General features: G+C 48.0%; 1 protein-coding gene across 9 annotated transcripts in view; it reads left to right on the forward strand.

Moving 5' to 3' along the window:
- The first annotated feature begins 1,442 nt into the window (after positions 1–1,442).
- The window catches only part of spop (speckle type BTB/POZ protein), a 57,622-nt gene continuing 34,333 nt past the window's right edge, over positions 1,443–24,731 (forward strand). The window contains exons 1-3 of one of the 9 annotated variants that reach the window (XM_072705267.1): positions 1,508–1,546; positions 10,690–10,800; positions 20,259–20,353. Coding sequence is in view for 1 of the 9 variants with exons in the window: in XM_023829235.2 (XP_023685003.1) it covers positions 2,310–2,323 (14 nt within the window). In the remaining 8 variants the exon portion in view is untranslated. Of the gene's footprint in view, positions 1,547–1,633; positions 1,653–2,174; positions 2,334–6,118; positions 6,339–10,689; positions 10,801–20,258; positions 20,354–24,731 lie in introns of those variants that run through there. The other 8 variants (XM_023829236.2, XM_072705268.1, XM_023829237.2 and 5 more) reach the window with 8 other exon arrangements.

A 24,731-nucleotide genomic window follows, 5' to 3' on the forward strand; every position in this document is an offset into this window, starting at 1 on the left:
TGAGTCTCCATTTTGACTCAATGTGTGTGGAGTTTGCATGTTCTTCCATGTCATCTTGGAGTTTCCTCCTGAGAACCTGGTTCCCCCCCCCCCAGAATAAAAACATGCTTAGGTGAATTTGAGTTAGTTATCAAATTAAGAGTGAATGAATGAATGGTGTGTGAGTGTGACCTGCTATGGATAATTGGCACCTCATCTTGGGTTATTTCCTGCCTTGTGCCCATAGGCTCCACGCATTCATGATCCTGATTAAGACAAGTGGGTACAGAAGATAGATAAAGGAGTAATTAAAATACAGTTAATTACTCATTAAATCTGTATTTTTACCACATAATCACATATATATCTCTTAATAAATTGCATTACCAATTTCATCTGGATTTTCCTGCCTTGTGTTGTTCTTTCACACTGTATTCTTTTCCCTAAATCGATTTTCCATAATCGTTATCTTTGAAATGCTGCTTTAAAGGTAGTAACTTAACTCAAGGCAAAAGAACTGTGAGTTTAGGAGCATTCTGCAAGTAATTAAACACAACCTTGAAATTGCATGTGAAAATCTGTTCAGCTGTCAAATTTTGAATAAAAATCATTGGAAATATATAAATAAAATGACCAGTATTATAATTATGCGTGATGTATGACCATTCGGTGTCACTCTCACCAGCAGTAGCTCCTGGAAAATAAACGGCTCCATAAACACCGACATTATGCTGACTGCCGCAGTCAACAGCAACACAGCTAATGATGCGCATGCAGTTGCATGCTCACACACCCAGTGCTCTCCTCCTCTGTGTGCCTGCCGGGCGTAGCTGTCGCTGCAGCTGTAATTAAACCTCCCTGTTTCCCCATGGCTGCCCCCCGAAGAACGCCCTCCTCTCTCTGCCACGCGCGCTTTATTTATTTATAATTCAATTAAAACGCTTACATATTGGAAATACTTACAGAAGCCTTGCAATAACTCTAAGCCTTAATAGTTGTTTAAAGCCAGGATAATAACTGTTTATTTAACAGGTTAGTTAACAGTGTTTCATAATAAAAATGCCTTGCTCCACACATCAAACAAAAGCAACATTAATTAAATAGTGTTATTAAAATCAACAAAAAGAAGAGAATGAATGAGATAAACCATTACATGATAACTGTCAAAATGAACGATGAGTGAATGTATGACAAATTGATGGCTGATTTCATTTGTCTCTATATTCCACTACTGATATCGACACACACTCGATTTATACGTCCAAAATACAGTGTTACTCTTAATTATATATAAAAAGCAGCTAGATTAACTCATAAATATAGATATTCCCATAAAGATCCGTCTATTCACTCCTGTATGTTTGTATGTAAGTATCTGTATGACTGAAATATTTTGAAAAATTTGAAGAGATTTTATTTAATGTTTTTTTTGGAGGAGGGGGTGCATTTGACAGGTAATTTGGAGGCGGGGTTAGGGGCGGCACGCACAGGCGTCACTGGGGTAACCCGGATGTGAAGAAGCGTCTTTGCGAAAACTCGATCCGGCCGACGAACAGATTCTGAAAAGGTGAGTTTCAAGAAAATATCATAACAAAGCAAAACAACAACGACATGAAAGGGACGATGAAGGCGACTCCAATTTGTTGCTTTCATTTTTTCTTTCTGAGCCTGAGGTAATTCAGCGCTTTGTATTGTGATGAGAGTTTAATGAGACACTGAGGAGCTGTAGCAAATTAAAAAGTATTCATTTTATACACTGGAGTACAGTTTGTGTGAATAAGGTTGTTTTTGTTGCGGGTAACACTTCAGCAAGCCAACAAAATGATTAAATTAAATATTGGAGAGAACGTCTGTTAACTAACTTGCTAGCTAGTCAGTAGGCTAACTACTCATACATTATTTGAACCCTGCCTTTTTGCGTGGTGTTTTCTTGTTAGTCTGTGACTTGTCAGGTCTATGGAAGAAGGGACAGTCTATTCTTACTCGTATGAAATTATTTTCAGGGTAAGGGTTTTCTGCGGTTTCATTTTGGTGATAAATAGCAACCTGTGCGTCAGTAAAGGGATCTCCTTTGCCAAATAGTGAGCCTTGCTCTGAAGCGAATGGGCGAAGCGGCTGGCGCATGCGCTCTTCCGGCCGTTGCGGTATCCTGCCAAATAGGCGCAGGTTGCCAGGTCGCGCATGCGCGGTGCCTCGCTGCAGGGGCGCACGCTGCCAGAAAGGGAGCCCCGCGGGGAGCGCGTTGGGTAGCGCTTACGGGATGCTGCATTGCAGGATGAGGTCCGACCCCACGCTCGCCAGGCGTTGTCGCCGCTAGGGTCGGCGACGTCATGCGTCACGGCAGGTAGGGAAAGGTATGGAGACGCGGATGTTTTGGGCGGGGGGGGAGCGCAGGTCTGACGTTTTACCAAAATATGAGCTCACTCCTCCATTGGTGCCTTCTTGCATTGTTTTGTTGTAGTTTATATTCAGCCTTGGAGGCTAATTTGCCTTCAGACATCTTTTTGGATTCCTGTTTGAGGGTCCATAGCAGTTAATTTCACAGTGGGGAAGAATGATTCAGCCACGAGAAAGCACTGATTAGCTGCTGTCATGCTCTCTGCCCAGTTTCATTCGTCGTGGCTTTTGTGTTAATGTTGGATTTTGTTGTACCTGTTCGTCATTTATTAAAAGTGTTGTGCTGGATAAGTGCCCATTTGTGCTGACTCAGAACTAGCTTATCAATCTCCAATACATACCTGTAAATTACTACCAGAATGTAAAGGTGATTAAAGAAAAATGGATGCCTGGATGTCTGCATATTATAGTAGTTACTATGAAACACACTTAGGTGTAACATTTATTTCTGTGACCCTTGCTGCCCTTTTTGGCTGTCATATGCAGTGCCTCGGCGAGTATTTCTGCATAGAGAGAATTGAATCATTGTAACATTTTCAAACTTCAATAGTAACCAGTTACTATGGGTTTATAACTATACTTCAAAAAATGATGCCTTGGTCTACAACAAATTTCAACTCGTGCCCATGGCTTTTTGGGGCAGTCCCAGAAAGAAAAACCCTTTGTCACGTTGCACTGTCCTATAAATGGGAATCTCTGTTACAGTGCTTTCCCCAGCAGCGTTATAGCCCCTTAAACTGCGTGCTAGCATTCCCAGTGAAACATCGGAATGTCAGGTCCGGCAGGATCAAAATCCATTTGCGCCACTATGCTTTTTTTTTAAGGTATCACAGCCCAGAGTCATGGTTTTAGCTTTCTCTGCAACTGCTGTGGGGCATCCCTTCAGTAGCAAGAGCAGTAGTCTGCTGTTTTTTTTGTTAAACTCTCTGCTCTGTCATGGTTGGTTTACATCACCGGCTTTCAAATGTAATGGTTTTGGGTATAACTGGAATGAGTTTGACTGCAGCCGCTACTTTGTGCTAGCATTTAATATGCAGATTATGCAAAAACTGATGAGTTTAATATTGAGCTGTATGCTGTTGAAAGGTTTATGATGAAATTTCATTAAGCCTATATAGCTGATTAATATTTTGAGCGTGTTGTAATTTTTGTGCAATTTGGGCTCAGCTGTTGCTGTTGTGCAGTGAGTTTTTTTCCTGCTTCTGTATTCCTGGTGCGGTTACTCGTATTCAAGACCAAATGATTTTCTCACTTGACATGTTTAATAATAATACGCAAATCCTATATAATATGTTATCGCAAAGTCTCTGTAATTGTGCGAAGTTAATTCGCTTTAACATATGGTTGTAATTAAGGAGTAAGTGACTTGACTAATAAGCAATACAGTTGTATTATGCTCTATCCCTGTAGGTAATCAGCCCGATGTGCTCTATTGAACATAGGCCTCTGACCAGCTTATTTGATTGGGTTTTTTTTAATGGGTGCCATTTGCAACCTACGTTTCTGTAGCTGCAGTATGAGTTGGTGTACATGGTCTGAAGATTATCAACAAAATTGTGCACATCAATTTTTTTTTTTTTTTTTAAATGCAGTTGAATATGCCATTTAACATACATGCCATCGGTAGCTGTAAAGATTGGTCATATTTTATCGCACCTGCAAGTTTGGGAAATTACTTTGGCTCTGAAATGTGACAAACCCTGTGTCTTTATGTGAGGAATCTAATGGTTTGAAGACTGGGATCCTGTTCAGGATGCCCTGTACTTTCTGGCTTCAGGTCCACTGGGACTGCATAAGCGGTGTAGAAGATGCATGGATTTTTTTTTTTTTTTTTTTTGAGGAAACTTATTTTTCCAAGACATTTTTCTGAGGCGTGCTATGTCTTATGCATTAAATATAACATGTCTCAGAAATGATTGGTGACTGCTCAAAATAATCCACTTTTATTGGCGCAAACGCGTTTTATTTGACAGCTCGGAGCTCAAAGGCTGTGTTAGGATCCCTTGCGTTGTGCTCTGGTGAATCCTAAGTCAGTATCGGTTTGTACGTCCAAGGCTCACATGTCTAGAAAACCTGATAATTCTGGAGCGATGAACTCCCCAGGCATAGCAGATGACGAGGCTCTTACTGTAGTTAGCTGACCTAACTGAGGAAAAGGGTAAAAAGGGAAAAAAACTGAACAAATGGCCATGTAACTTTGAGGAACCAAGGCGGTCAGCGTTTGTGTGTCAGGGTCTGGGGACCGTGCATCCTGCCATCTGCTCTTCTTGCTGTCATTGCTTGGATGAAGTTCCTGAATTTGTTTAATTTGTTGCATTTTTTGTGGATGTTGTAACAGCTCTTGTACATTGCAAGGATGAGGCATTGACTCAAGTTTTGGTTGATGATGTCATGGAATAGCATATATGTTTTGCGTTTTTAAGACGGGAAATCCACCTGTAACGGACAATACAGACAAGTAGCTGCCGCAAGGTTTCACACTTTGTCACTTTTTCTTTTAAGTCAGCTTTGTGTATTGATGTGAAGATTGCTGCCATGTTTGTGTTGCTGTGTGCTCCTAGATTAACAAAAGGTCGCGAGAGTGTAAAGTCGGCCAATCATTTTGAAGTCACAATCAGGTATTGTGTTTTAATTATAATGACCATTGAGAACATGCACACATTTTCAAGGCCAAGCGAAATATAAAGTCTTTCCATTTGTCGTAGGTTTTCCTGTAAGCAGGCACTTAAGTCTCGATGTATTACTTGCCTTTGCAAATGGCAGGTTGTTTGCAGCAGAAATGGTGCAACATGAAATCAGCCACGACTTCACAGACGCTGGTCTTGCGGTGAGGATGCAGTGGACAGATAAGACATGTTTGAGTGCAGGGCCAGGGTAGCGTGGAAAATGTGCAGAAGTAGAATGTGGGTGTGAAGATGTCAACTGGGAGAGCATCATGTCTTCTTATAGGCAGACAAAATTCACAGCATTTCAAAGTTTCCTAATATGTGCTTGTCATGCGAATATAACACTTTTCCTTTGCAATCTTGGCAAAGGGCATTTCATAAATATGCTTCCTCTGATGATTTAAAATTGCAACCTTCTTGATTTTTGTAATGATTATTTCAGGGGCTTACGACTGTGCACAGGCTCTGTGGTCTGTGGGTCTTTATTTGCAGAAGGCTGGAAATGGAGACCATGAGAATGAAGGTTGTGAAAGTGAAGGACCCGCACCTGCTTCTGTGTCATCTGATTAGGCTGTTGGGCGCAGTGTGAAATGCAGGGCATTGCCGCTTTTGCATCCAGTGTGTTAGTAAGTCATCTAAGGATGTAGTGAGGATCCTGAAATAGTGTAGCCTTGATTCCTGCTTGTAGATTTCAGGAAACACTGCCTGCAGCTCAGGTTGCCCCTGAATGACCGGTCCTCCTGGTTGGCCTGTTTCAGTGCTAGTTGCCCCCATCATTTTAGACCTCTGCTGCCGCAACTGATTGTAGGGGGGTGGGGGGGCGGTGAGGCAAACAAAGCGCATCAAAGGAGGAATAAATAGGACCTGACATCGATTAACTTCAAAGGAAGTGTTGGGTGGGGGATATCGTTAAGCTGTCACAGTTACAGCCCCGAAATTCATCGCTAGCGCTAACGCAGCTACGGCGAAACCAGATGCAGGCGGGTGGGCTGGGACAAGAGCTGCAGGGCTATAAATGGCCCAGGGGACGCGGCTCCCGTAAGCTGACATAATATGTGGCAGTACAGAAAGGTCACTCGCCTTGGGAGCGTTCTCGAAAGAGGGCAGGTGTGGAATTACAGGCACGGTGAGAGGGGAACGGAGCAGGGCAGCGGAATGCCTGGGCCCGGAACGGCTCGCTGCGACACCTTCTGTGGACATGAATCATTTGAGCGGCACCGTCGGGTTATTGATGGGGCTGTATGTTGGACCGGTTGCCCTTCTGAGGCGTTAAGGAGAGACGGCAGCGAGACCAAGGTGAAGGCCGGTGTCGGGAAGAGGGTGCCGTCAGCTGAGGGGATGTGGTCCCTGTCCGGGGGTCCGTGCCACGCGCGGCTCTGTGGGCAGACACCCCCTGGTTCCCTCTCGCCGTCGTCATGCCATCTTTTTTTGTGCGGCGGGTTTGAAATCGTAATGAATATGGAAGGCAGGTTTCCATTTCCCCGCGGCCTGGCCTTATGCTGACCCGGCCTGCAGATGGAATATGAATGACAGCTGTGATTAAAACAGCAACCCCCCCCCCCCCCCCCCCCCCCAAGTCGATTCTGATCACACTGGCGCTCTCGTTTTTTTTTTTTTTTTCCCTCTTTAGATGTTTCTTGTGGAGGAGGTGAGGGATGCACAGAAATGTGAAATCTGTCACTTTGCAACAGCTGGCAACAAAGGCCCAAAAGATGCACAGATTACAATAGAAGAGTTTTTAATGGGTAATGCATTTGTCTGAAGTATAGTGTACAGGAGGAACTATCAAAGGTTATTTATTTACAATATATATATATACACACACACACACACACACACTGATTTTATTATTTAGGGCGTTCTGGGTCTCAATGGAGATTCTGTCAATTGTCCTGAAAATCGCTTATTTTCTTTGCTTTGTAGTAATTTACTCTGAAGCTACTCGGATAACCACAAATGGCTAGATGGTTAACATCATGCCATATTTCTCCATGACCCCTGAGCTTATTCGGTCATTCATCAGACCTGGACAGAAGCAGCGTTTATGCAAATAAAGACTGGAAGGTGCCCGAAACCAGCCGGCTGCAATGCTGGGACAGGAAGGTCCTCCTTCCTCCCATCTCCCCGCCGGGTTCCCTAAAGGTCGGGGCGGCGGGTCACGCTCGAGCGCCATAACCCCGAGGGCTCCATGTACATCGACGTGCTATTGTGCTGGGGGGCGGCACGCTGGCGCAATCGATAGCTCATACCTTTCAGAAATTGCATTCTTCGAAACGGAAGGATTGCGAGCAGAATATGAAATTGCTCAGCGAGAGGTGTAATCTGAAAAGCCGTATCGATTTCGGCAGCCGTTCTAATGATTGTGTCCCAGGTTCACAGTGGTCCTTAAACATCTGGAAAATGTGCCCATGCACATCTGCCACTTCCCTGACTCTGTTAACTGGGGTCCAACTTTTATTTATTTCTTTTCCCGTTCTGTACAGAAACTGAGCCTTACAATAGCAAAAGCTGTCTAATGAAAGGACTCTTTCCTTTCTCCCTTCTTTTTTGATATTGTTTTTTTTTTTCTTGAAAACAAAGCCCTCTTCAGATATTTGTCGATTTCTATAGGGTGGAATGGAAGGTCGGAGTTGCTGTCATAGGGTATCGTGAGTGCAGCTGCAGGCAGACGGCGGACAAGCAGCAACTTAAACGGTGCAAGAAAAACACTTAAGCCCTGCCTCTTTAAAAGCTAGAGACAGATACATCTTAGGTTGTCTGGCTTCAGCCTTGCTCTGTCAGCATTCCCACAAAGCTTCCCTGAGCCTGAAAAATGCTCTTTTTTTAACTGCAAAATAGTGAATCTTTCCAGTGTGGGCTGAGGAGAATTCTGAAGTCTGTACAAAGTGCGTTGTTGTTACGGCAGTTATAGTATTTTGTGTTAGGGATGATGAAAAAAAACTGGTTTGGGGGGGGGGGGGGAGGGGAAAGCAGGCTGGTATAAGTACACAGAAGTGCCATTGATAGTCATGAATGAAAGTCGTTCACAGAACTATGATGATGCAGGTTTTTAAATGTGGGAAAGGGAGATTCAGTCCAGAATAGTGGGTAAAGAAGAGAGGCTGCTTTTTAGAAAACCTGCTTTTTATGAGATTGTGAGAGTTGGACCGAGCCCCAGCTCTATGTTTTCTTTCTTTCCAAAATTCGATGCTGATGACACCCAGCTTGCCCTCGTTTTTGGCTCTGGTGGAAAAAAGAGCCAGCTGGTTCGAAGGCAGAGAAGAGACCTTCGTAGTAGGAAGAGGATGACGAGCTTTGCCAGCCGGGCAGTAACCGCACAGACGTGAGAACTGGTTGTTTGCGGGTGTCACTGAAGTACTTAAGTTTTCCGTTCTGATGTCTTAACTTGGTTAAAGAGCCAGCTGCCACAGTAATTTATGTTTTTAAGTTTCTAAAAATAACACACTTAAAGCCACCTCCCCAGTCTGTGCTCTCTGGTCCCTGATACCACCCCCCCCCCCATATGGCCGGTCAGAATGAGTTCAACATCTGAAAGATGTGTTAACATTGCAAACTCAAATTAAAACTGCAAAATTATGCAGGAAGTGCTTCCCAGTGATTTCAAAAGCACCGAAGAGAAGATGGCTGGTTCACGAGTGTTTCTTCAGAGCTGACCTGCCCGGTAAACAAATCGAGTGGGTTTCTTTGTTGTTTGGCGCACCATTCATCATGAGACATGCGAGAAGCTGCTGAAGTGCAACCTACAGATCCTCAGTGGAGTGTAACACTGCTCGGTTCAGAATGTGCATAACCTTCTACGCTTAGGTAAATATCTCACTAGGTATGTGGACTTTTCTGATCTGTATATCCCATCTTCTATTCATAATAGGCCGTTTGTTTGTTGGTTCCAACTCATTAACACAACAGATTCTATAACTGAGTGCCAGTAAATGATTACCAATTCATTGGTAGGTCTCTCCCTTTATTACATTGAGGTAATTTTTTAAAATTCTTTTAAAAGCCATGGAAAAAATGTTCCAGCCTGTTCTCTGTACAGGAAGCCTTTTATGAATTGCTAAAACATTTTGCTAAGGGAGTGCAATTATATGTTGGCAAAAAAAACATCATTAACATATAATGTCCCCATTGTTTTTCTGGCTGTTTAATAAAATAGAAACTGAAACTATTTACATAGTCAATTAAACTGCATCAGCTCTGTAACACTCAGTAACAGCCTCAGGATTTGTATGGCTGCCTGTTAGTGTTGTGGTCTGCCTGTCGTGGAGTTCGGTGTCTTTAATTTTGGGCCTTGGAGATGGAAAAATAGGTGGGCTCTCGTGGTCTGCTGCTGCTTCCCTTTCTTGAAGAAAAGTTACTTCTTGGCTTGGAGGTTTGATCTAATCCTTTAAACGCAAGCTGAAGTTTTGAAGGTGAACATATTGTGCTGCTATCACAGGTTTATCGTTATGCAGATGTGGTCACGCTGAATAGCTTTTTATCTTTCTAGCTTTCAGATCTGATGATGGAATGGGCAGGTAAAGATGTAGCCTTGTCGTGTTCTGTTCTGATTCCTGCTACCTTGGACCGCTAATGCCATCGTGATCTCAGGAATTGCTTGGTACTCTTCCTAAAGCCTGTTTTTCCTCTCATGCTGACTCTTGGTTGGCGTCCAATGGACTTTGTTCTTTGTTTGCCCTGGGTCTCCTGTTCTCCACCGTCTCTAATACCATCGATTTTAATTCTTAGACAAGTGTTGGGGGTCATGGCCGGGGTATTGTTGTGCCATTTATGTCCCCCCCCCGAAGCCTGCCTTACTAACCCCTGCCGTCTTTGGTTACATAGACATTACAATGTGACCATGGTGAAATACGTATGTATTACAGAATTTTCTCTTGCCGATTATCCTGTGCCCAGTTTATAAATTCTGGCCACTGACTTGTTGCTACTCTTAGGTCCAGTAGGGCTACCACCTACTAGAGGAATGAGGCTGGACTTAGCCGGACTCCAAGATCAGGCTGTTTCTAATCAGTCTGCATGCAGTTTGTGTGAGGAACTTGCAGACTTGGGTACGACTGCCGATTCTAATGTGAAGTAGGAGACTTTCCATGACAAGACAAGGTTGCTGAGGGCTGTGTTGGTGTTGGCGGTATTTCCAGAAAGAGGTGCTTCATCTCGTACGAAACCCTGGATGTTATTGAGAGGAGTGCATGGCTTGATGGCAACTCCCTTCTGTACTGGGAACTGAGAAGGATGGTTGGTAGGGCTCTGAGGGGTGAGATATGGAGATGTTTGTTAGAGGGATCGGTGAGCAGGTGACACACCATCTATGGTCTAGTGACCCATGTCCTCCTTCCAGGGAAATCAAAGCAATATGGACATCCTTATAGATGACCCTGCAGTTGTGACCCACTGGGCTGTCTACTTTGAGCAGCTGTTTCAAGCTGATCCTCCGACTAGGACAGTGGACATCTCAGGGTCCACAGTCCTTAAGACTGATCCTCTGATTAGCTGTGAACCTCCCAAAGTCACTGAGATTGCACGGGTGGTGAATCAGCTTGGTTAGAGTAGGTCAGAATGATCTGCCATATCCAGGGTGAACTTCTCCAGGCTGGTGGTAAGGCTGTCCTCCCGGAATTGCAAGTAATCTTTGCTTCTATTTCCGAGACAGGCATCATTCTGACTGAATGGAAAATGTGACTTGTAGTCCCTATCTGGAAAGGGAAGGGTGATCGGCTGGATTGCAGCATCTACAGGGGGATAATACTGCTCTCAAGGCCGGGTAAGGTTCTTGTTAGGGCCATCCTTAATAGAATCCATGATCACTTGTTCACCTATGAGCGACTGGAGCAGTCTGGTTTTACGCCTAAGAAGTCTACTATTGACCATACCCTGTCACTGAGGGTTTTCATGGAACGCAGGTGTGAATCTTGGCAGAGTTTCTATGCAGCCTTTTCTGATTTTTCTGAAAGTGTTCGACTTTAGGAACCGAGTTGCCCTGTGGGACATCCTGAGACTTTGCGGGATCCCCCCGAGGTCGCTGGGGGTCATGGCCGGCCTGTACACTGGTACCCTGTACACTGGTACCCTGTACACTGGTACCCTGTACACTGGTACTGTGGGTGCTGTGCAGAGTGGAGGGAGAACCTCTGTGTTCTTCCCAGTTGATTCTGGGGTTTGTCAGGAGTGTGTTCTTGTTCATACTCTGTTCATTGGTTGCATGGAGTGGGTGTCGGACATGGTCGTGGGCTCCAGCAGCTGTGGTGTATCTGTTGGTGGTGAAAGATTCACTGATCAAGACTATGTCGATGATGCAGTGATCCTCACAGAGTCAATGGAGGCTCTGATCAGCGTTCTTGAGAGACTAAGTGAGGAGTCTGTCTGTCAGGGCTTGCGACTGTCCTGGATAAAAACCAAGATCCAGGCCTTGAATGACTTCTTGGACACAGCCATCGGCAGCGTGTCTGTCTGCGGATAGAATGTCGAATGCGTCGAAAGGTTCACTTACCTCAGCTGCAACATTCATGTCTCCGGTGACTCTTCCTATGAGCTCAGTCGACGGACAATGAGAGAGCACGGGGGATCATGAGGTCGCTGGATAGGGGTGTCTGGCGCTCCCGATATCTTTGTAAGAGGGTGAAGGTCTAAGTCTTTAGAGACCTAGTGCTCCCAGTTTTGCTGTATGGCTGCGAGACATGAGCACAATCCAGTGAGCTGAGAGGAAGACTAGACTCTTTTGGTACCGTGTCTCTTTGGAGAATCCTTGGGTAGCACTGGTTTGACTTTGTGCCACAGGACCAGTTGCTAGAGGAGTCCCGAACGAGGCACGTTACCTGCATTGTGAGGGAGCGTCTGTTATGGCCGTTTGGTGCCACTGCTTGAGGGTGACCCGGCTTGCAGGATCCTCATTGCTGAGGATCAGAGAGGCTGAATCAGGCCAAGGGGACACCCACGGAACACCTGGCTGCGGCAGATAGATGGCTGTTTCCTCAGGGTGCGACTGGACCACGTGTCAGTTTGGAAGGTTGCCAATCGGGATGCCAAGGTGTTTTGTTGTGTGGTGGGTGGTAACGTGCTGTACAAGTTCATGCTCCCCAGCCTGCGCTGATCTTCTATCCTGTCTTTATTCGAGTTACCCAGTCTCTTTCAGCTAGTCTAAAAATGGAAGTTATTTGATCATTCCGTTTCTTAATGAGCACTAAGCGTCTTCCTTCACTGACTAGTGTTAATAAGTCAAACTTTACCCATTAACTTTTCTTTAATCTCTCAGCTGAGTTGGCACATACCAGAAATGAGGTATTTTTGGGACGTCTTGGTGATGACCTGACCCACTAGTGGGCTTTTCTGTCACACGTCCCCTCCCAGTTTGCCAAGGATCCCTTTTCCCTCAGGCTTGAGTACAAAATCTCAGAAAAACCATGGAGGCTTTTCTCTCTCCATCTGCAATTGTCTCTCTTACAGTAATTCTGTGGTTCCAGCCACGTTCTGTGGCAAAAAAAAAAGGATATGTCTTCACAGGTCAGAGGAACATGGTCTTTAAAATATGCGATTTGATATTTGGGCTGCCGGTTTGGTCTGTCGAATGCTGTGAGTGCAATATTAATAGGATTGTGTGCGGAATATTTATAGTGGATTCGAGAATATCTCTTTAAGTGAACCGTTACCTAGCAATGAAGGAATTCTCTCTGCCCTTATGCTGGAACAGCCTGAAGTTCCAGCTGTTCGTTCTTTTACCTGCGGCCTGGATCATGCTGTTGATTAATATGCTTCTGTAGAGCGTGGAGTTGAAACTGGTGCCTTAGTTAAAGCCCCAACAGGTGAGTTGTGGGTATTTTACACGGCCTTAATTGGAGCGTCTAGCAGTTGTCTAATAAAAGAAAAACGTAATATCGCTTATAAGGCTGAAGGACTATATTGCAAGCATGTGGTATGCAGTTTTGAGGTGTGGGTGGCCAGTAAATGTGCCAGCCATCTGTCCTGGAAAAGGGAGCACTTTTAATTATGATGCTTAAGTGCAGTTATTGTCGTCATCATCACTGTTGTTGTCATGGTCAGGGTGATAGCAGGTCCTGGAGTCTATCCTAGGCAGCACAGGACACAAGGCTGAGGTATACTCTGACTGAAATACATAATTTATTATCATGGCTTTGGATAAAAGCTGTACTGTAGTCCGTAACCTATTTGTCTTTGTGTTTTTATTTATTTCTGTTGCTCGTTTGTCTCGCAGTGCTAGTTACTCCTCTGTTGGATGTAGCCATGTACCTCCGTTATATTCTCGTATGACTATGCGAGCCATTTTTTTTTATTTATTTAAATGCATGGTCACATGACCGATTGATTCCAGGTCAGGATTGGCCGTTTAGACAACGGTGTGTATCAGGCGCTGGGCCCTGACTTTTTGGTCCTGGGTGGCGGCGTGTCTCTGGCTCTTCTCTCACCGGGTTCGACGCGTTGGCCTCCGTCTCGCTCCAGTTTTGCCCTTCCGTGCTGCTCCAGCAAGACGCCAAGGAGTGGAGGCTTCTTGGATGTTGCTTATTTCCTGGCATGGTAATGGGACACTGATGAATATTCATTAGGTGGGGCGTGCGCCTGTTATAGATGTGCAGCCCCGCACGCTGCTTTAGGGGTCACTCGCGTTCCCAGCTCCCCGTTCCACGTGTGGGAGAAAGTTCTCTCAAGTGGGTCGGCTCTCCTTATTGTGCTTCACCAAGGCACGTCGCTTTCCCGGACTATACGGGCCATCAGGCTGTATAAATAATTCTACCCTTCTTCCATTTTATTTGCATCAGAGTTCTTATTTATCTTCTTCCTTTCTTTCCCCCCTCCCTTTTGGACAGTGTTGGGGGAGGGGGGGGGCATTGTGTGGCTCTGTGTTGTGCCTGTGATTGGAAGGATGCTCCTTCCAGCCCTGGTCTCGAATGAGTGGTCTGTTAGGCTATTGATCGAGGCCCTTAACTTCCCAGAATGCTTCACTAGCGCCAGATAAATGTCCAGACCCTATTCTTGCCCCCCCCTGATTTCGCTCTCAACTGTATGTACAATGCTGTCTTAGGCGAAGAAATTGGCATTTAAATGATCATGTTACATCTGTCATAGTGTGTCAACTCAGCCATTTCAAAACCTCTCCTAACATCATCCCAGCATCTGCAACAGCCATTCAATACACCGGTGTATTTTTGACTCGACTCCTAGTTCACCTCGTATGGCTGTTCAATACCTCATTGACTTTTTTTCAAACTAATTCAATTAATTAATTAGGTGGACTGGTGGTGAAATTTAACTAATAAACGGAATGGCTGAGGTGGCCCTCAGGAGAGGGAATTGAAACTGTTCATCTAGGCGTCCAAGAATGCATCAGTGAATTTTTGGAGGATCTGAAGAAATCACAGTTTTTACTATGTTACTATTAATTTGAATATTTTCTGATATCCAGAAGCTTTCCTGGGCAAATGGCAAGTAAAGGATCATTTCATTGTGGTGCCGTGAAGTTAGCAGTGAGTTTTGCTGACAGATGAGGGGGGGTTTGTGAGGGAGGTGGTCTAGGGTGGGTGGGGGTTCTGCAGTAACCTCTCCCTGGCAGCTTTCTCCTGCTCGGCCTTCACCTGCTGCTGCTCTCTCCAGCTGTCAGGCCCGATTAGCAGGAAGGGAGCGAGATGGAGAAGCGGGTAATGGGAGGGAAGCGCCGGGGGTGGGGGGGGGAAGCGCCGGGGGTGGGGGCGGAGCCGTCTCTGGTCCTGCCTGTTTTTAGCTTCAGGCTGGACACGGGCGCCGTGCTGAATTTCGGGGGGGTCCTTCCCGGGTTCTCAGTCATAAAGACCTGCGTGAGCTCGCTGTCAGGACACCTGCCTGACACCTGCAGATGACTGAGTCTGGCCCCGGGGGCGGGGGGGGGGGGATTGTAGTCATCGAGTCAGTTTTCTCCTCAGAGCCTCTGTCTTCTGATACTTAGCCATATGATATTTATATTAATGCCGGAATTTCGTTCGGCCTGCTTAGCTTGTTTCTGCACAAAGATATGCAGCGAAACCCCTTTAAAACAACCTTCTGACTGGCTTGACGGCACCCCTTGTGGGCACAGTAGTGCAGGTCCTACTCTAGGTCACTGCTTTTGTTGATCTCTCTCTTTGTGTTCCGTGTGCCTCTCTTCCTGCTTTACGTTCCGTCTGTCTGCACACATTTCCTTTAATTTTTATTATCCCTCTCTCGCTCCCTCGCTCTCTCCCTGTGCCACAAACCCTTGTGATAATCGAGGGACCACAGATCCCCCCCCCCCCCCCCGGGCAGACACCGAAGCACTAAAGCCGTGTGATGAACGGCCTTCCTGAGACGTCATGATCTCGCTGTCGTTCCTCGATCGGATCATACCTTGCCGTGGGCTCTTGCACGTGCACCAGTCCCAGGGAAGAAAGAGCTAAGTTCGTGTGAGGTTTGAGCTTGTTGGGGGGGGGGGGGGGGGGTTGGGGGCGTTCAGTCTGCTCCGATTCCGCCTCCCATTTGATCTCGGAGGTTTAAACGCCGTCTGTGGTGTTCTGAAAGTCCGCGGGAGCTTTCTGTCCATTACCGCCTTTCACCTTCCCTCCCGACCAGCGTTAAATGTGCCGGTCTGTGTTTCCCTCTGCAGCCGAGCGGCCGCGGTTTAAAGCCTTTCAGACCAGGAGTCCGATACATCTGCTGCAATCAGTTCTGATGAATAACCCGAGCTCGGCTCCTCCGGCGTGTGCGTGTGCTGCGCGCGTGTGCTGCGTGCGCGCCCGTGGTCACGCTGGTAATAAAAGCGCCCCCCATTGACTGAGGCCTACCTGCTATGGAGAAGCCGCAGTGTCTGTCTCACTGCAGCACCCCTATATATAACCTTGAAGCGTGGCAGGTGTGAATGTGTGGGAGCAGGTGTGGAGAGGTGCAGTGCAAACCGCTGGCGTCCGTGGGTTCGCACACGGATTAACAGCACTGAGATGCGGCCCCCACAAGCTCCCCCCCCCCCCCCCACTGGATCACGCTGCCCGGCCGAGGTAAACCGTGGGCTCCATGCCTGTACGGCGTGTCCCCCCCCCCCCACAGGTTTGCTGACTCGAGAGCGTCAGGTCTATGCGGGGGTGACCCGGGGATCCTCAGCCTGCCGCAGTCAGGTGACGTACATTTGTCATTTTTTTCTCCTACTTTTAATTGTACCCACTTTCCATATGATAACTGTAGTCAGTCTTTTTTTCCTTAAACAGCTTTTATCCACGACGACTTGCATTTTTACCCTGTTTGTTTCGGAGAGACAATGGGTAGAGTGGTTTGGGTGCCCCCCCTCCCCGGGCGTGAATACCGAAGCAGGAGGCCTTCCTGGCTCCCCGTCCTTCCTGGCTGATGTTCAGAAGGCCATAAACGCCTTAGTTAGTCGTGCTGACTTTTTGTAGGGCCTACACCCGTTCCTGAAGGTCTTAGGTACCCGCTGAGTGTTCTTGCTTGGACTGGGTGGGTCTGTGACTGTGGTAACAGACGTTCAGCGGCAGCGGATGTCGGAAGGGACAGCGAAGGAAGCTGGTGGTGGAATCTTGGAGCTAATCCTGGTATGGATGTTTGACTTATGAATAAGGCTTTTCTTTACCCAGTTATCCGGTGTACCTGACACAGCACAGGAGCTGTGGGCTAGTAAGTGGTAATTATAAAGAGAATATTAGAGAGTTCCCCATTGTCTTCCTGCTGTTCCCCCTCGCTCACACCCCGCATACATCCCAGCCCTTGAAGAGTAGATGAGATTCTGTTCAGATTGGCTGTGTTTGTTTGGTTTCCCGCAAAGTAGGACTAACTTTCCGGCAGGATGATGGGTTCGAGCGTGGTGTTTCCAGCAGTTGGGAGAGAAGGATGACAGAAGGAGAGGCGGTGAGCTGGAGGAGCGCCGGTGAGGGGGGGGGGGGGGCTCGCGTGGGGGGAGCGTTGAGGGCCCTGAAGACGAGATCTGGCGCGACAGTTATCACAGCTTCGCTTTATTATTTCCAGTGGGGGGGGGAAGGTGGTTGTGGTGTGTTGATATGGGGAGGGACACCGCGCGTATGCATGTGAACGCGTACACACACTCGTGCCCTCGTGAGCCGACCCCCCCCCGGAGTCTCATTTGCATAACCCAGACGGGGAATCCATTTGCGTGGCAGTTTACGCTGCTGTTATCCGACTTCTTATGGCGATGAGCGTTGTTTAAACACACTGACATTTTCGCAGTGCTTTTGCATACGCAAATGACTCGAGTGGGGGGGGTGACGTGAGAGGCACGGCTGCTGCTGCCTAACGAGCGCAGTGCAATTCAGATGTAGACCTCATTGGGGAGGGGGGCACCCACCCCCAGCATGGGAACAGGATTGAGGCCGACCGACTGAGTCGCGGGGAGAGGCTTTTGGGGCAGCCTGCCGGGCCGGTCCCAGGGCTGTCCAGACTACCATCTCAGCGGCCCTCTACCTCTGCCCCACCTGTTGTGAATTTCGCAAGTTTTCCAAACATGTTGGCCGTCTCGTGACGAGCTTCACTGCGGGAATACAGCCCTTGTACGTGTCCTTCCCCGTGAGCTCCCACTTCAGCACCCCACCTCCTGCCCCATCTACCCCGTGGCTTCTCCATAATTCAATTAATTTTTCGGAGAACAATTTCACGCAATGAAATTAATAAAAAAGATATGAAAAACTGCGACGAAGGGAAGCCGCAGCCCAGATACATCTAATATGAAACGTAGGCACCGGTAGTCCTTAAAGCAATAATCAATGACAAAATAAGTTCACTTCATCTGCAAACTTACATGCATATTTTACTGGCTTAATGTGGATTTTGCTAAGAGTCTGTGAAATGGCCGATTGCATTTTTGCTCAATTGCAGTTAGGTGTCGGCCTTGTTTAACTTTTTATTTTGCTTCGTTTGAACTCCGGGGACTTTTTTCCAGGAACACAGCCTGCTGTAAGTGTGAGGACCTCCTGGACAGCATAGACTTTGACTGCAGCTCTTTAAACACGGTTTTGGTTTTTGACGCCGAGTTCTTCAGTCCTCCGTGTACCGGTGAAGTGGATTAATTCCCTGTCCCAGAAAGATCTGAAGTTTTCTCGTAGCTGACGGGCTGGGAAGTTGTGAACATGCGCATGTTTTTTCTTGTTCCTTTCTTTATAACAAAAATAATAATAAAACGTGCAGTTGGAGAATCGCAGCATGAGGACAGCCTTTGGGTGAAATCGGCTGTTTTTTTTTTTTTTTTGTGAAACTCTTAGTTTCCGCTTCATGGGGGGGGGGGGTGGCGGCTTTTCACTTTGTCAGTGTGCCGAATGGCGAAGGGCAGCGTGTGAGCATCCCCAGATCCGGATGGCCGGCAGTGTTCAGCACCTGCTCTGTGTATAGCAGGTCGGGTGTTTGGAGAGAGCTTATCGAACCCAGACTGGGACAGCAGTGAACGTGGCATCTGTAGATGCCGCCCATCCCCTGCTCTCACTGCCTAACCCCCCTCCACCCGGCCTCCCCGGCGTGAGTGTGAGAGGCACGCTGTGTTCATTACCGGGCGTGGATGTCGGTGGGGGTGGGTGTGGGGGGGCACTTGTAGCCATTACCGCCGTGCTGACAGTCGTGCTCTAATTGTGACAGTTTGTCTTAGTGGTTCTTTAGCAGCCCAGTCAAGCGCTTGATGTAACCTCCCTAGTGAGGTGCCTCCATAAATGGTCGCCTTATTGGAAATCTGAGGCTGTTTTGACCAGCCCACATCACCGTCTTCAGCTCCTCCTGCCCGAATCATGGCTGATGTTCCTTTTCATACTGCACCTCGTCCCTCTCTGTTCCTTTCCAGCTTCTCCTTAATTTGTCTCCAGTTCAGCTCTTGTTTGTTTTCTTTTCCCTCTTCTCCCGGGTGGCTGTTTTTGCTCTTTCATCAGTCTGCTGAGCACTGGTTCATCTTTCATCCTCCCTGTGATCCCACGTTCCATTTTCCCTTTTACTCGTTCCCTTTTCCATTTTGTCTCTCAAACCCAATGCCTCCCCCCCCCCACCCCCAAGTCCTCGACCGCGGATGCACTCCGAAGAGGTCGTCTTCAAGGAACGAGTGTCCGTGTTGAGGGTGTCGATCGTGAAACTGTGAGCCTCTTTTCAGCGCCTGCTCAGAGCCTTTGAGGCGGCCATCTGAAGCTGTTAGCGGGTCGAAGGCTGTTGACGGTGGAGCTAAGGCTGAATCCAGTTTAGGTTTCCAATCTTCCCTTTGGCCAGGGAAATGGGCCAGAGCATAAAACAAAACGGAAGAAAGGCTTGTGCAAAGTCAGGCTGGGATAAACCCCATAACCGTGCCTGTGCGTGACGGCCTTTCTTCTTACGCCGGGATGTTGCTTTGTCGTTGACTTTAGGCACGTTTATCTGAGTGGATGGGCTTGTTGGCTCCAAGGAGATAAGGTTTATGAGAGAGTGCGTTGAGGAAAGGCATGGAACGAAGGCCGCTCACTTCAAACAGGTCTGGCCGGGAGACCAGCTGTTTATCTTTTATAGTTCAGGAGCTCAGGAAGGTGCTCTACCAAATCGTCCACTGGATGGTCTGCCAGATTATTTGTTGTTTTTCATCTTCAAAGAGCTGAACTTGAATATGTAAGGGTTAGTAATGTAATTATGTGCGGAGTGTTTGATGGGCTTGACAGCTTATGGTTTGGTGGCGGAGCTCGGTACATGATGTCTGGATTGTGGGCACTTGGGAGTTTTTTTGGGAGTGCGTCTGTGTTTATGCATGCTCTCTGGCCAACTGCTTAATAATGCGCTGCAGAGGACTGTCGGCCATGTTCACGCGGGGACTTCATTGGAGAAGGGGTCTGATGGGATGTTGGAATGTATCCGACGGGGGTGCATGTTTATCGGCAGGATTTTCCACTAGATTATTGCGAAAGGCAACTATGTCAGTCCCTGCGCCCCCCCCCCCCCCCCCTTTGAAGAGCATGTCTCATCAAAGCATACAGTGTGAGAAGATGCCTGTTTAACGATTCTTGCATCGGCCTGGTTTCAGCTCACCAGAGAGATGCGTACGGGTACACACACACACACACACACACACACACACACACACACACTCGGCTTTGAAATCGCCGTGGCAGTGATCCTGCTGGTATTGATTGTCAGTCCGTGGCGATAGGAGAGATGGGGTAAGGGAGGAATGGAGGTTTGTTGGGGGCGGTGAAGGCCTCTGGGCATGACAGGCCTGGAGGCGCGCGGAGACCCGCCATGTGACGGAAGCCTCCCATCTGCTTGTCCCCGCAGCCCCGCGGACACACGGACGGACAGACGCGTCTCGCACAGCTGGCAGCGTGCTGGCAGTACCGGGCTACACAGATGTCCGAGGGTCTTTGATCTGGGTGAGTGCATTCCAGAAGAGTACGGAGGGGGGGGGGGGGGGCGATGGAGGATTGAGAGGAGGTGTGGGGTACAGGAGGGGTGCGTTCGACTAAAAGGTGGTGGGATGTGCAAGCTGGGGGGTTTGGGGGCTGTGGCGTTGCTTGGCCTGTCAGAATCAGCGTGGCACTATTTACTCTGAATTTTAACGGCGGCTATGGAGGCAATACGATGCCCTGAGTGGAAACATGACAGGTGAGGAAAGTAGATAAATGAGAACGGAGGAGAAGAGAAAATGGAGAGAGAGAGAGAAATGCAAATTAATGTCAGAGGGGAGATGATGGGTACATTTCCAAAAAAAAAAGAAACATAACCTCCAATTCAGGGGAACAAAGAAGCTTGTTGCCCTTCTTCGTTATTCATTGTCATTAATAGACACTGTCTACAGATGTGAATTTTTTTTATACAAAAGAAGCTTGGCCTCCAGTTGGATCTCAAAGAGGAGCGTTGGTGTATGTCTCTCTTTATGGACCTCTTGCGTGCGTGAGTGTGTGTGTTGCCTGAATCCAGCGGTTCTACTGGTTCCTTTAGTCTCTGTCTAGTTGCAGAGATGTGGGTGTCGGGGCAGTCAGATATTCTCTCTGATTCTCTGTGTCCCATGACTCCTTCCTCTGCTTACATCCTGGTCATGCATAGGCTTGGCATGGTGGGAAATAATAATAAAAAAAAAGATTATTAATTTAGTATGTGAGTTTATGCGGAAACACCTAGGTCTTAACCCATATATCAAGCCCAGTGTTTCCCAGTCCGCTCCTTGGGGACCCACAGACAGTCCATGTTTTTGTGCCCTCCCAGGCTGTTAAAATGCGACTGTCTGGCAGGGAGCTGAGAGGGAGCAAAAACGTGGACCGTCTGTGGGTCCCCAAGGACTGGGTTGGGAAACACCGAATTCTAGGCATGTTTGAATGTCAGTCGCTTGCTGCTTTTATTGCCCAGATTTCAAAATACTGGAATAACATTGCTTTTGAAAATATTGTCATAACTATGTATTGCGCTGTAATGTCTGGAAGGCATGACGCTATGAAAAATGAGATGCCGCTCAAGCCTATATGGTAATATTAGTCATAATCTCACAATGGGATAATCTTGAGTAGACCCCCAACAGACACCCCCCTGCCCTTTAAAGGCAATTCTGCAGTACGTCCAGGGCAGTGTTCCTCCACCCAGTTCTTGGATACCCCCAGACAGTCCACATTTTTGCTCCCTCCCAGCTCCCAGCCAATCAAGAACACAGATTATCAGGTACATGTGTGTTGGCAGCCGGGAGGATTGAGAAACACTGTTGAAGAGCACCCACGGCTCAGTGAGAGGAATGCTGCTCTTGACCTTCCTGCCAGTGGCCATTATCTGGTTCTCCTGAAAACGGGGTGATTGAGGAGGAGGTGGGGTGAGGGTCTGGGTAACTGAAAGCGTGCTCACCTATATTCCCAGCTTGCACCAGAAAGTAGTCAGAAGGAGTCAACATCTCAACTTGGTTATCGGCTGTCCCGTTGAACTCTGGCCTGGGAGTGTGGGGGTGTGAGCCGGGGAGGGGACTGGAGCCTCGCAATACCTGCATGAGTACGAGGCAGATGCTGCAACCCAGCTGGGGGACCCTCAGGAGATGGCCGCCTCACGCAGGTTCCTCAGAGTCAAGCTAATTGGGCCGGGATGAAGGCCTGGAGGGTGGGAGGGGGTGCAGGTGCCAAGGCAGCTGCAGAATGCCTCCCCAGGGTCCCTACCGTGCTTAGACGTGTCCTGTAATCAGCACCATCGCTGGGCTACTTGTATGCTGCTGCGCCCATCCCCACAGTTACCACAGCCAGCGTGCATGTGCGCACGCACCACATGAGAGGCGTGTGGCGAGCTGTCAGTCAGCTGTCCCCTTCTGATTGATTCATCACGCAATAAATAGTGCTTTGTGGTGTTGAAAGATGGGGAGCGCCAATGAAATGCCCTGTCTCCTCCAGTGGTATGCTGATAAAATCTGGTGGACTCCAGCTGAAAAGGCACCTTTGTTGTATCCATGAGACCCACGTTGATGAGCTTTCGTTACCTGAAGCCAGCCTTCCCATACCCAACGGAAAGCCTCGAACGAGGAGTAGCTAGGATGCCTGAACGACCGCCAGCTGCTGAGTGGACGTCCAACAGGCATTCAGAGGCGCCTGGAGGAAGGGGGCGGCGGCAGAGAGGGCCAGCGCTTCCGTTTGTCTGTTCCAGGATCTGTTTTTAAAAGCTGGCGACCTTCTAACCGCGCTCACCTCAGTCTCTGCTGCTCCCTGGAAAAGGTGAGAATGTCACTGCAGCCTGGGGGTCAGCATCAGGTGGGCCGGAGGCTGCTGGGAGGGTCACCTCGCAGTCCTTGAGAATGCCTCCCTCTGCCAGCGGACTCTGCGGAAGCCATTATCCCAGTCCTGCAGCACCGCGGCCGTGCTTCTGATACATCGACCAGAACTACCGACCGAAGTCCACTTTTTCCCGTCTATGAGAACGGTGTAGTTTTTGGTGCGTCTCTTATTAAAGCCTGCACCAGCCTAGCAGTCGGCTTGCTCCTGTATCCCAGTGGCCTTGCCGGTTGCCTGGCAACCCACCAGTGGAGCCCACTGTAAAGTCAGTGAAAGGCTTAAGCTGCTGAGTTCTCCCGCCCAGTCCAGGATGCCACCCCTCGCCCTAGGGCTGCTGGTTTGTTTTAATTAGCAGCCGATTCGTACCCCGAGGTTCAGGAGAGGTGAATGGATTCAGTGGCTGCGGTGGAGCAGTTAATCGGTCAGCTGAAAAAACGGGTCACCAGGCAGAACCTCGAGGCGCCGTGTTTTGTAGCCTTTTTAACCCCCAATATCTGTCTGCGATTCACTTGGTTGATCTCTCCCTTCCTCCCTCCCTCCCTCGCTCACCTGTTCCCTCTTGTCTTTGCGGCATCCGGTTCCAGTTACCAGGGTAACCTTGCTAAGCACCCCCGGGAGGCCTTCCCTGCCATGCTAGCCCCTTGTTAACGTTTACGCTCCTTTAACGACTGTCTTTCATTTAGATCTCTGCATGACCCGTCAGAATCTGTCAAGCCTTTGGGGCTCTGGTTCCTTTCACGCAGCCTTCCCTTTCTCGCTTCTGTGTCTAGTACTGGTTCATGGGTTGAATTTCGCTTTCATCCCTCTTACTACTGCAGCCGTAGTACTGCCATCGTATCTTCCCATTCTGTTTCCTTCACTCAATCTGTTGTTCCCCCAAGAAAGTACATGATTTCCACTGAAGGCTCATGCATAAGCTGAGGTCATGACGATTCCATGCCCAGGGTCAGAGACCTGGAGCCCCAGTTGATATTCACCCTCATGACCGCTGTAACCACCTGCGTAAACTTCTACTTCTTGTCTAGACTCTCACGCTCTGCCTGTCCAGCTGAACAAGGCATGGATGAAGACTAAGCAGCTCTTCACAACCAGTTCGGAAATGCGGTCTGTCGGAAGGTCTCCCTCGCAAATCCTTTGCTCGGTCATGGGGATCTTAATTGACTCCCTGTCCGATTGAATCTTGCTCCGCTCCCAGGCGGCAGAAGGAATTCTGGTGATGGTGGCTCATCGATCTGAGGTCGCTTCTCTCTAAGAGGAATGCTGGGTAATTATCGACGGGCAGCGGCTCGCCTAATTCCCGTCTTGTGTTTCTCGGCGCTCTGTTTGAAAGTCGGTTACGAAATCATTAAACTGCATTTGTGAGTCGCTCCTAATTGCCCTTTAAACAAGGTTTGTGGTTGTTGTCTTGCAGTGGTCTTGGTTTAGTATATTCTGATCACTGGGGTGGACTGTTTTTGGGATCCTGATGCCCACTGTGGGATCTGTTTATGCATGGATTGTGTGATATGTTCTGTTTTGGTGTGTTGGGAACCTGCTTGCGGGTTTAGGGATTTGTGCGCTTGGGGAGCTGCAACACAGTTTGTGTTAGTAAGGCTGCCCAGTTTCCTGTGGGGTACGTAGTTGACTATCAAGCTATAGAGCATTTCTGTTCAAATGCTCTGTGCTACTAATTGGAAAGGGATGTAGCCAAAATTGGTTTGCAGAAGGCCCTCTGTCAGTCCCTCCTCGCTTCTGCTTCAGCGAGTGTTACCACTATGACCCTTTTAGATGCTCCAGCATTTTAGGTTAAAGAGAAGGATACGAGAGATGACATGGAGGGAGACATACAATTAAGCTTTTCATTTTTTGATTTAATTGCGAGGCACATGAGTCTTCCAATACTCTGACGTGGCAGTCAGTTTGACAGCTGCTCTACGTTAGTTGGCTCCAAGGTTGAAATGAGCATCCTAGTGAAATGTCAGACCCAGGTCATATTCCTGTACTCCCCACATTCCTACCTCATCTGCTTGATGTGAAA

This window comes from Paramormyrops kingsleyae, chromosome 22 (genome assembly GCF_048594095.1).
Source record: "Paramormyrops kingsleyae isolate MSU_618 chromosome 22, PKINGS_0.4, whole genome shotgun sequence".
Lineage (NCBI taxonomy): Eukaryota > Metazoa > Chordata > Actinopteri > Osteoglossiformes > Mormyridae > Paramormyrops > Paramormyrops kingsleyae.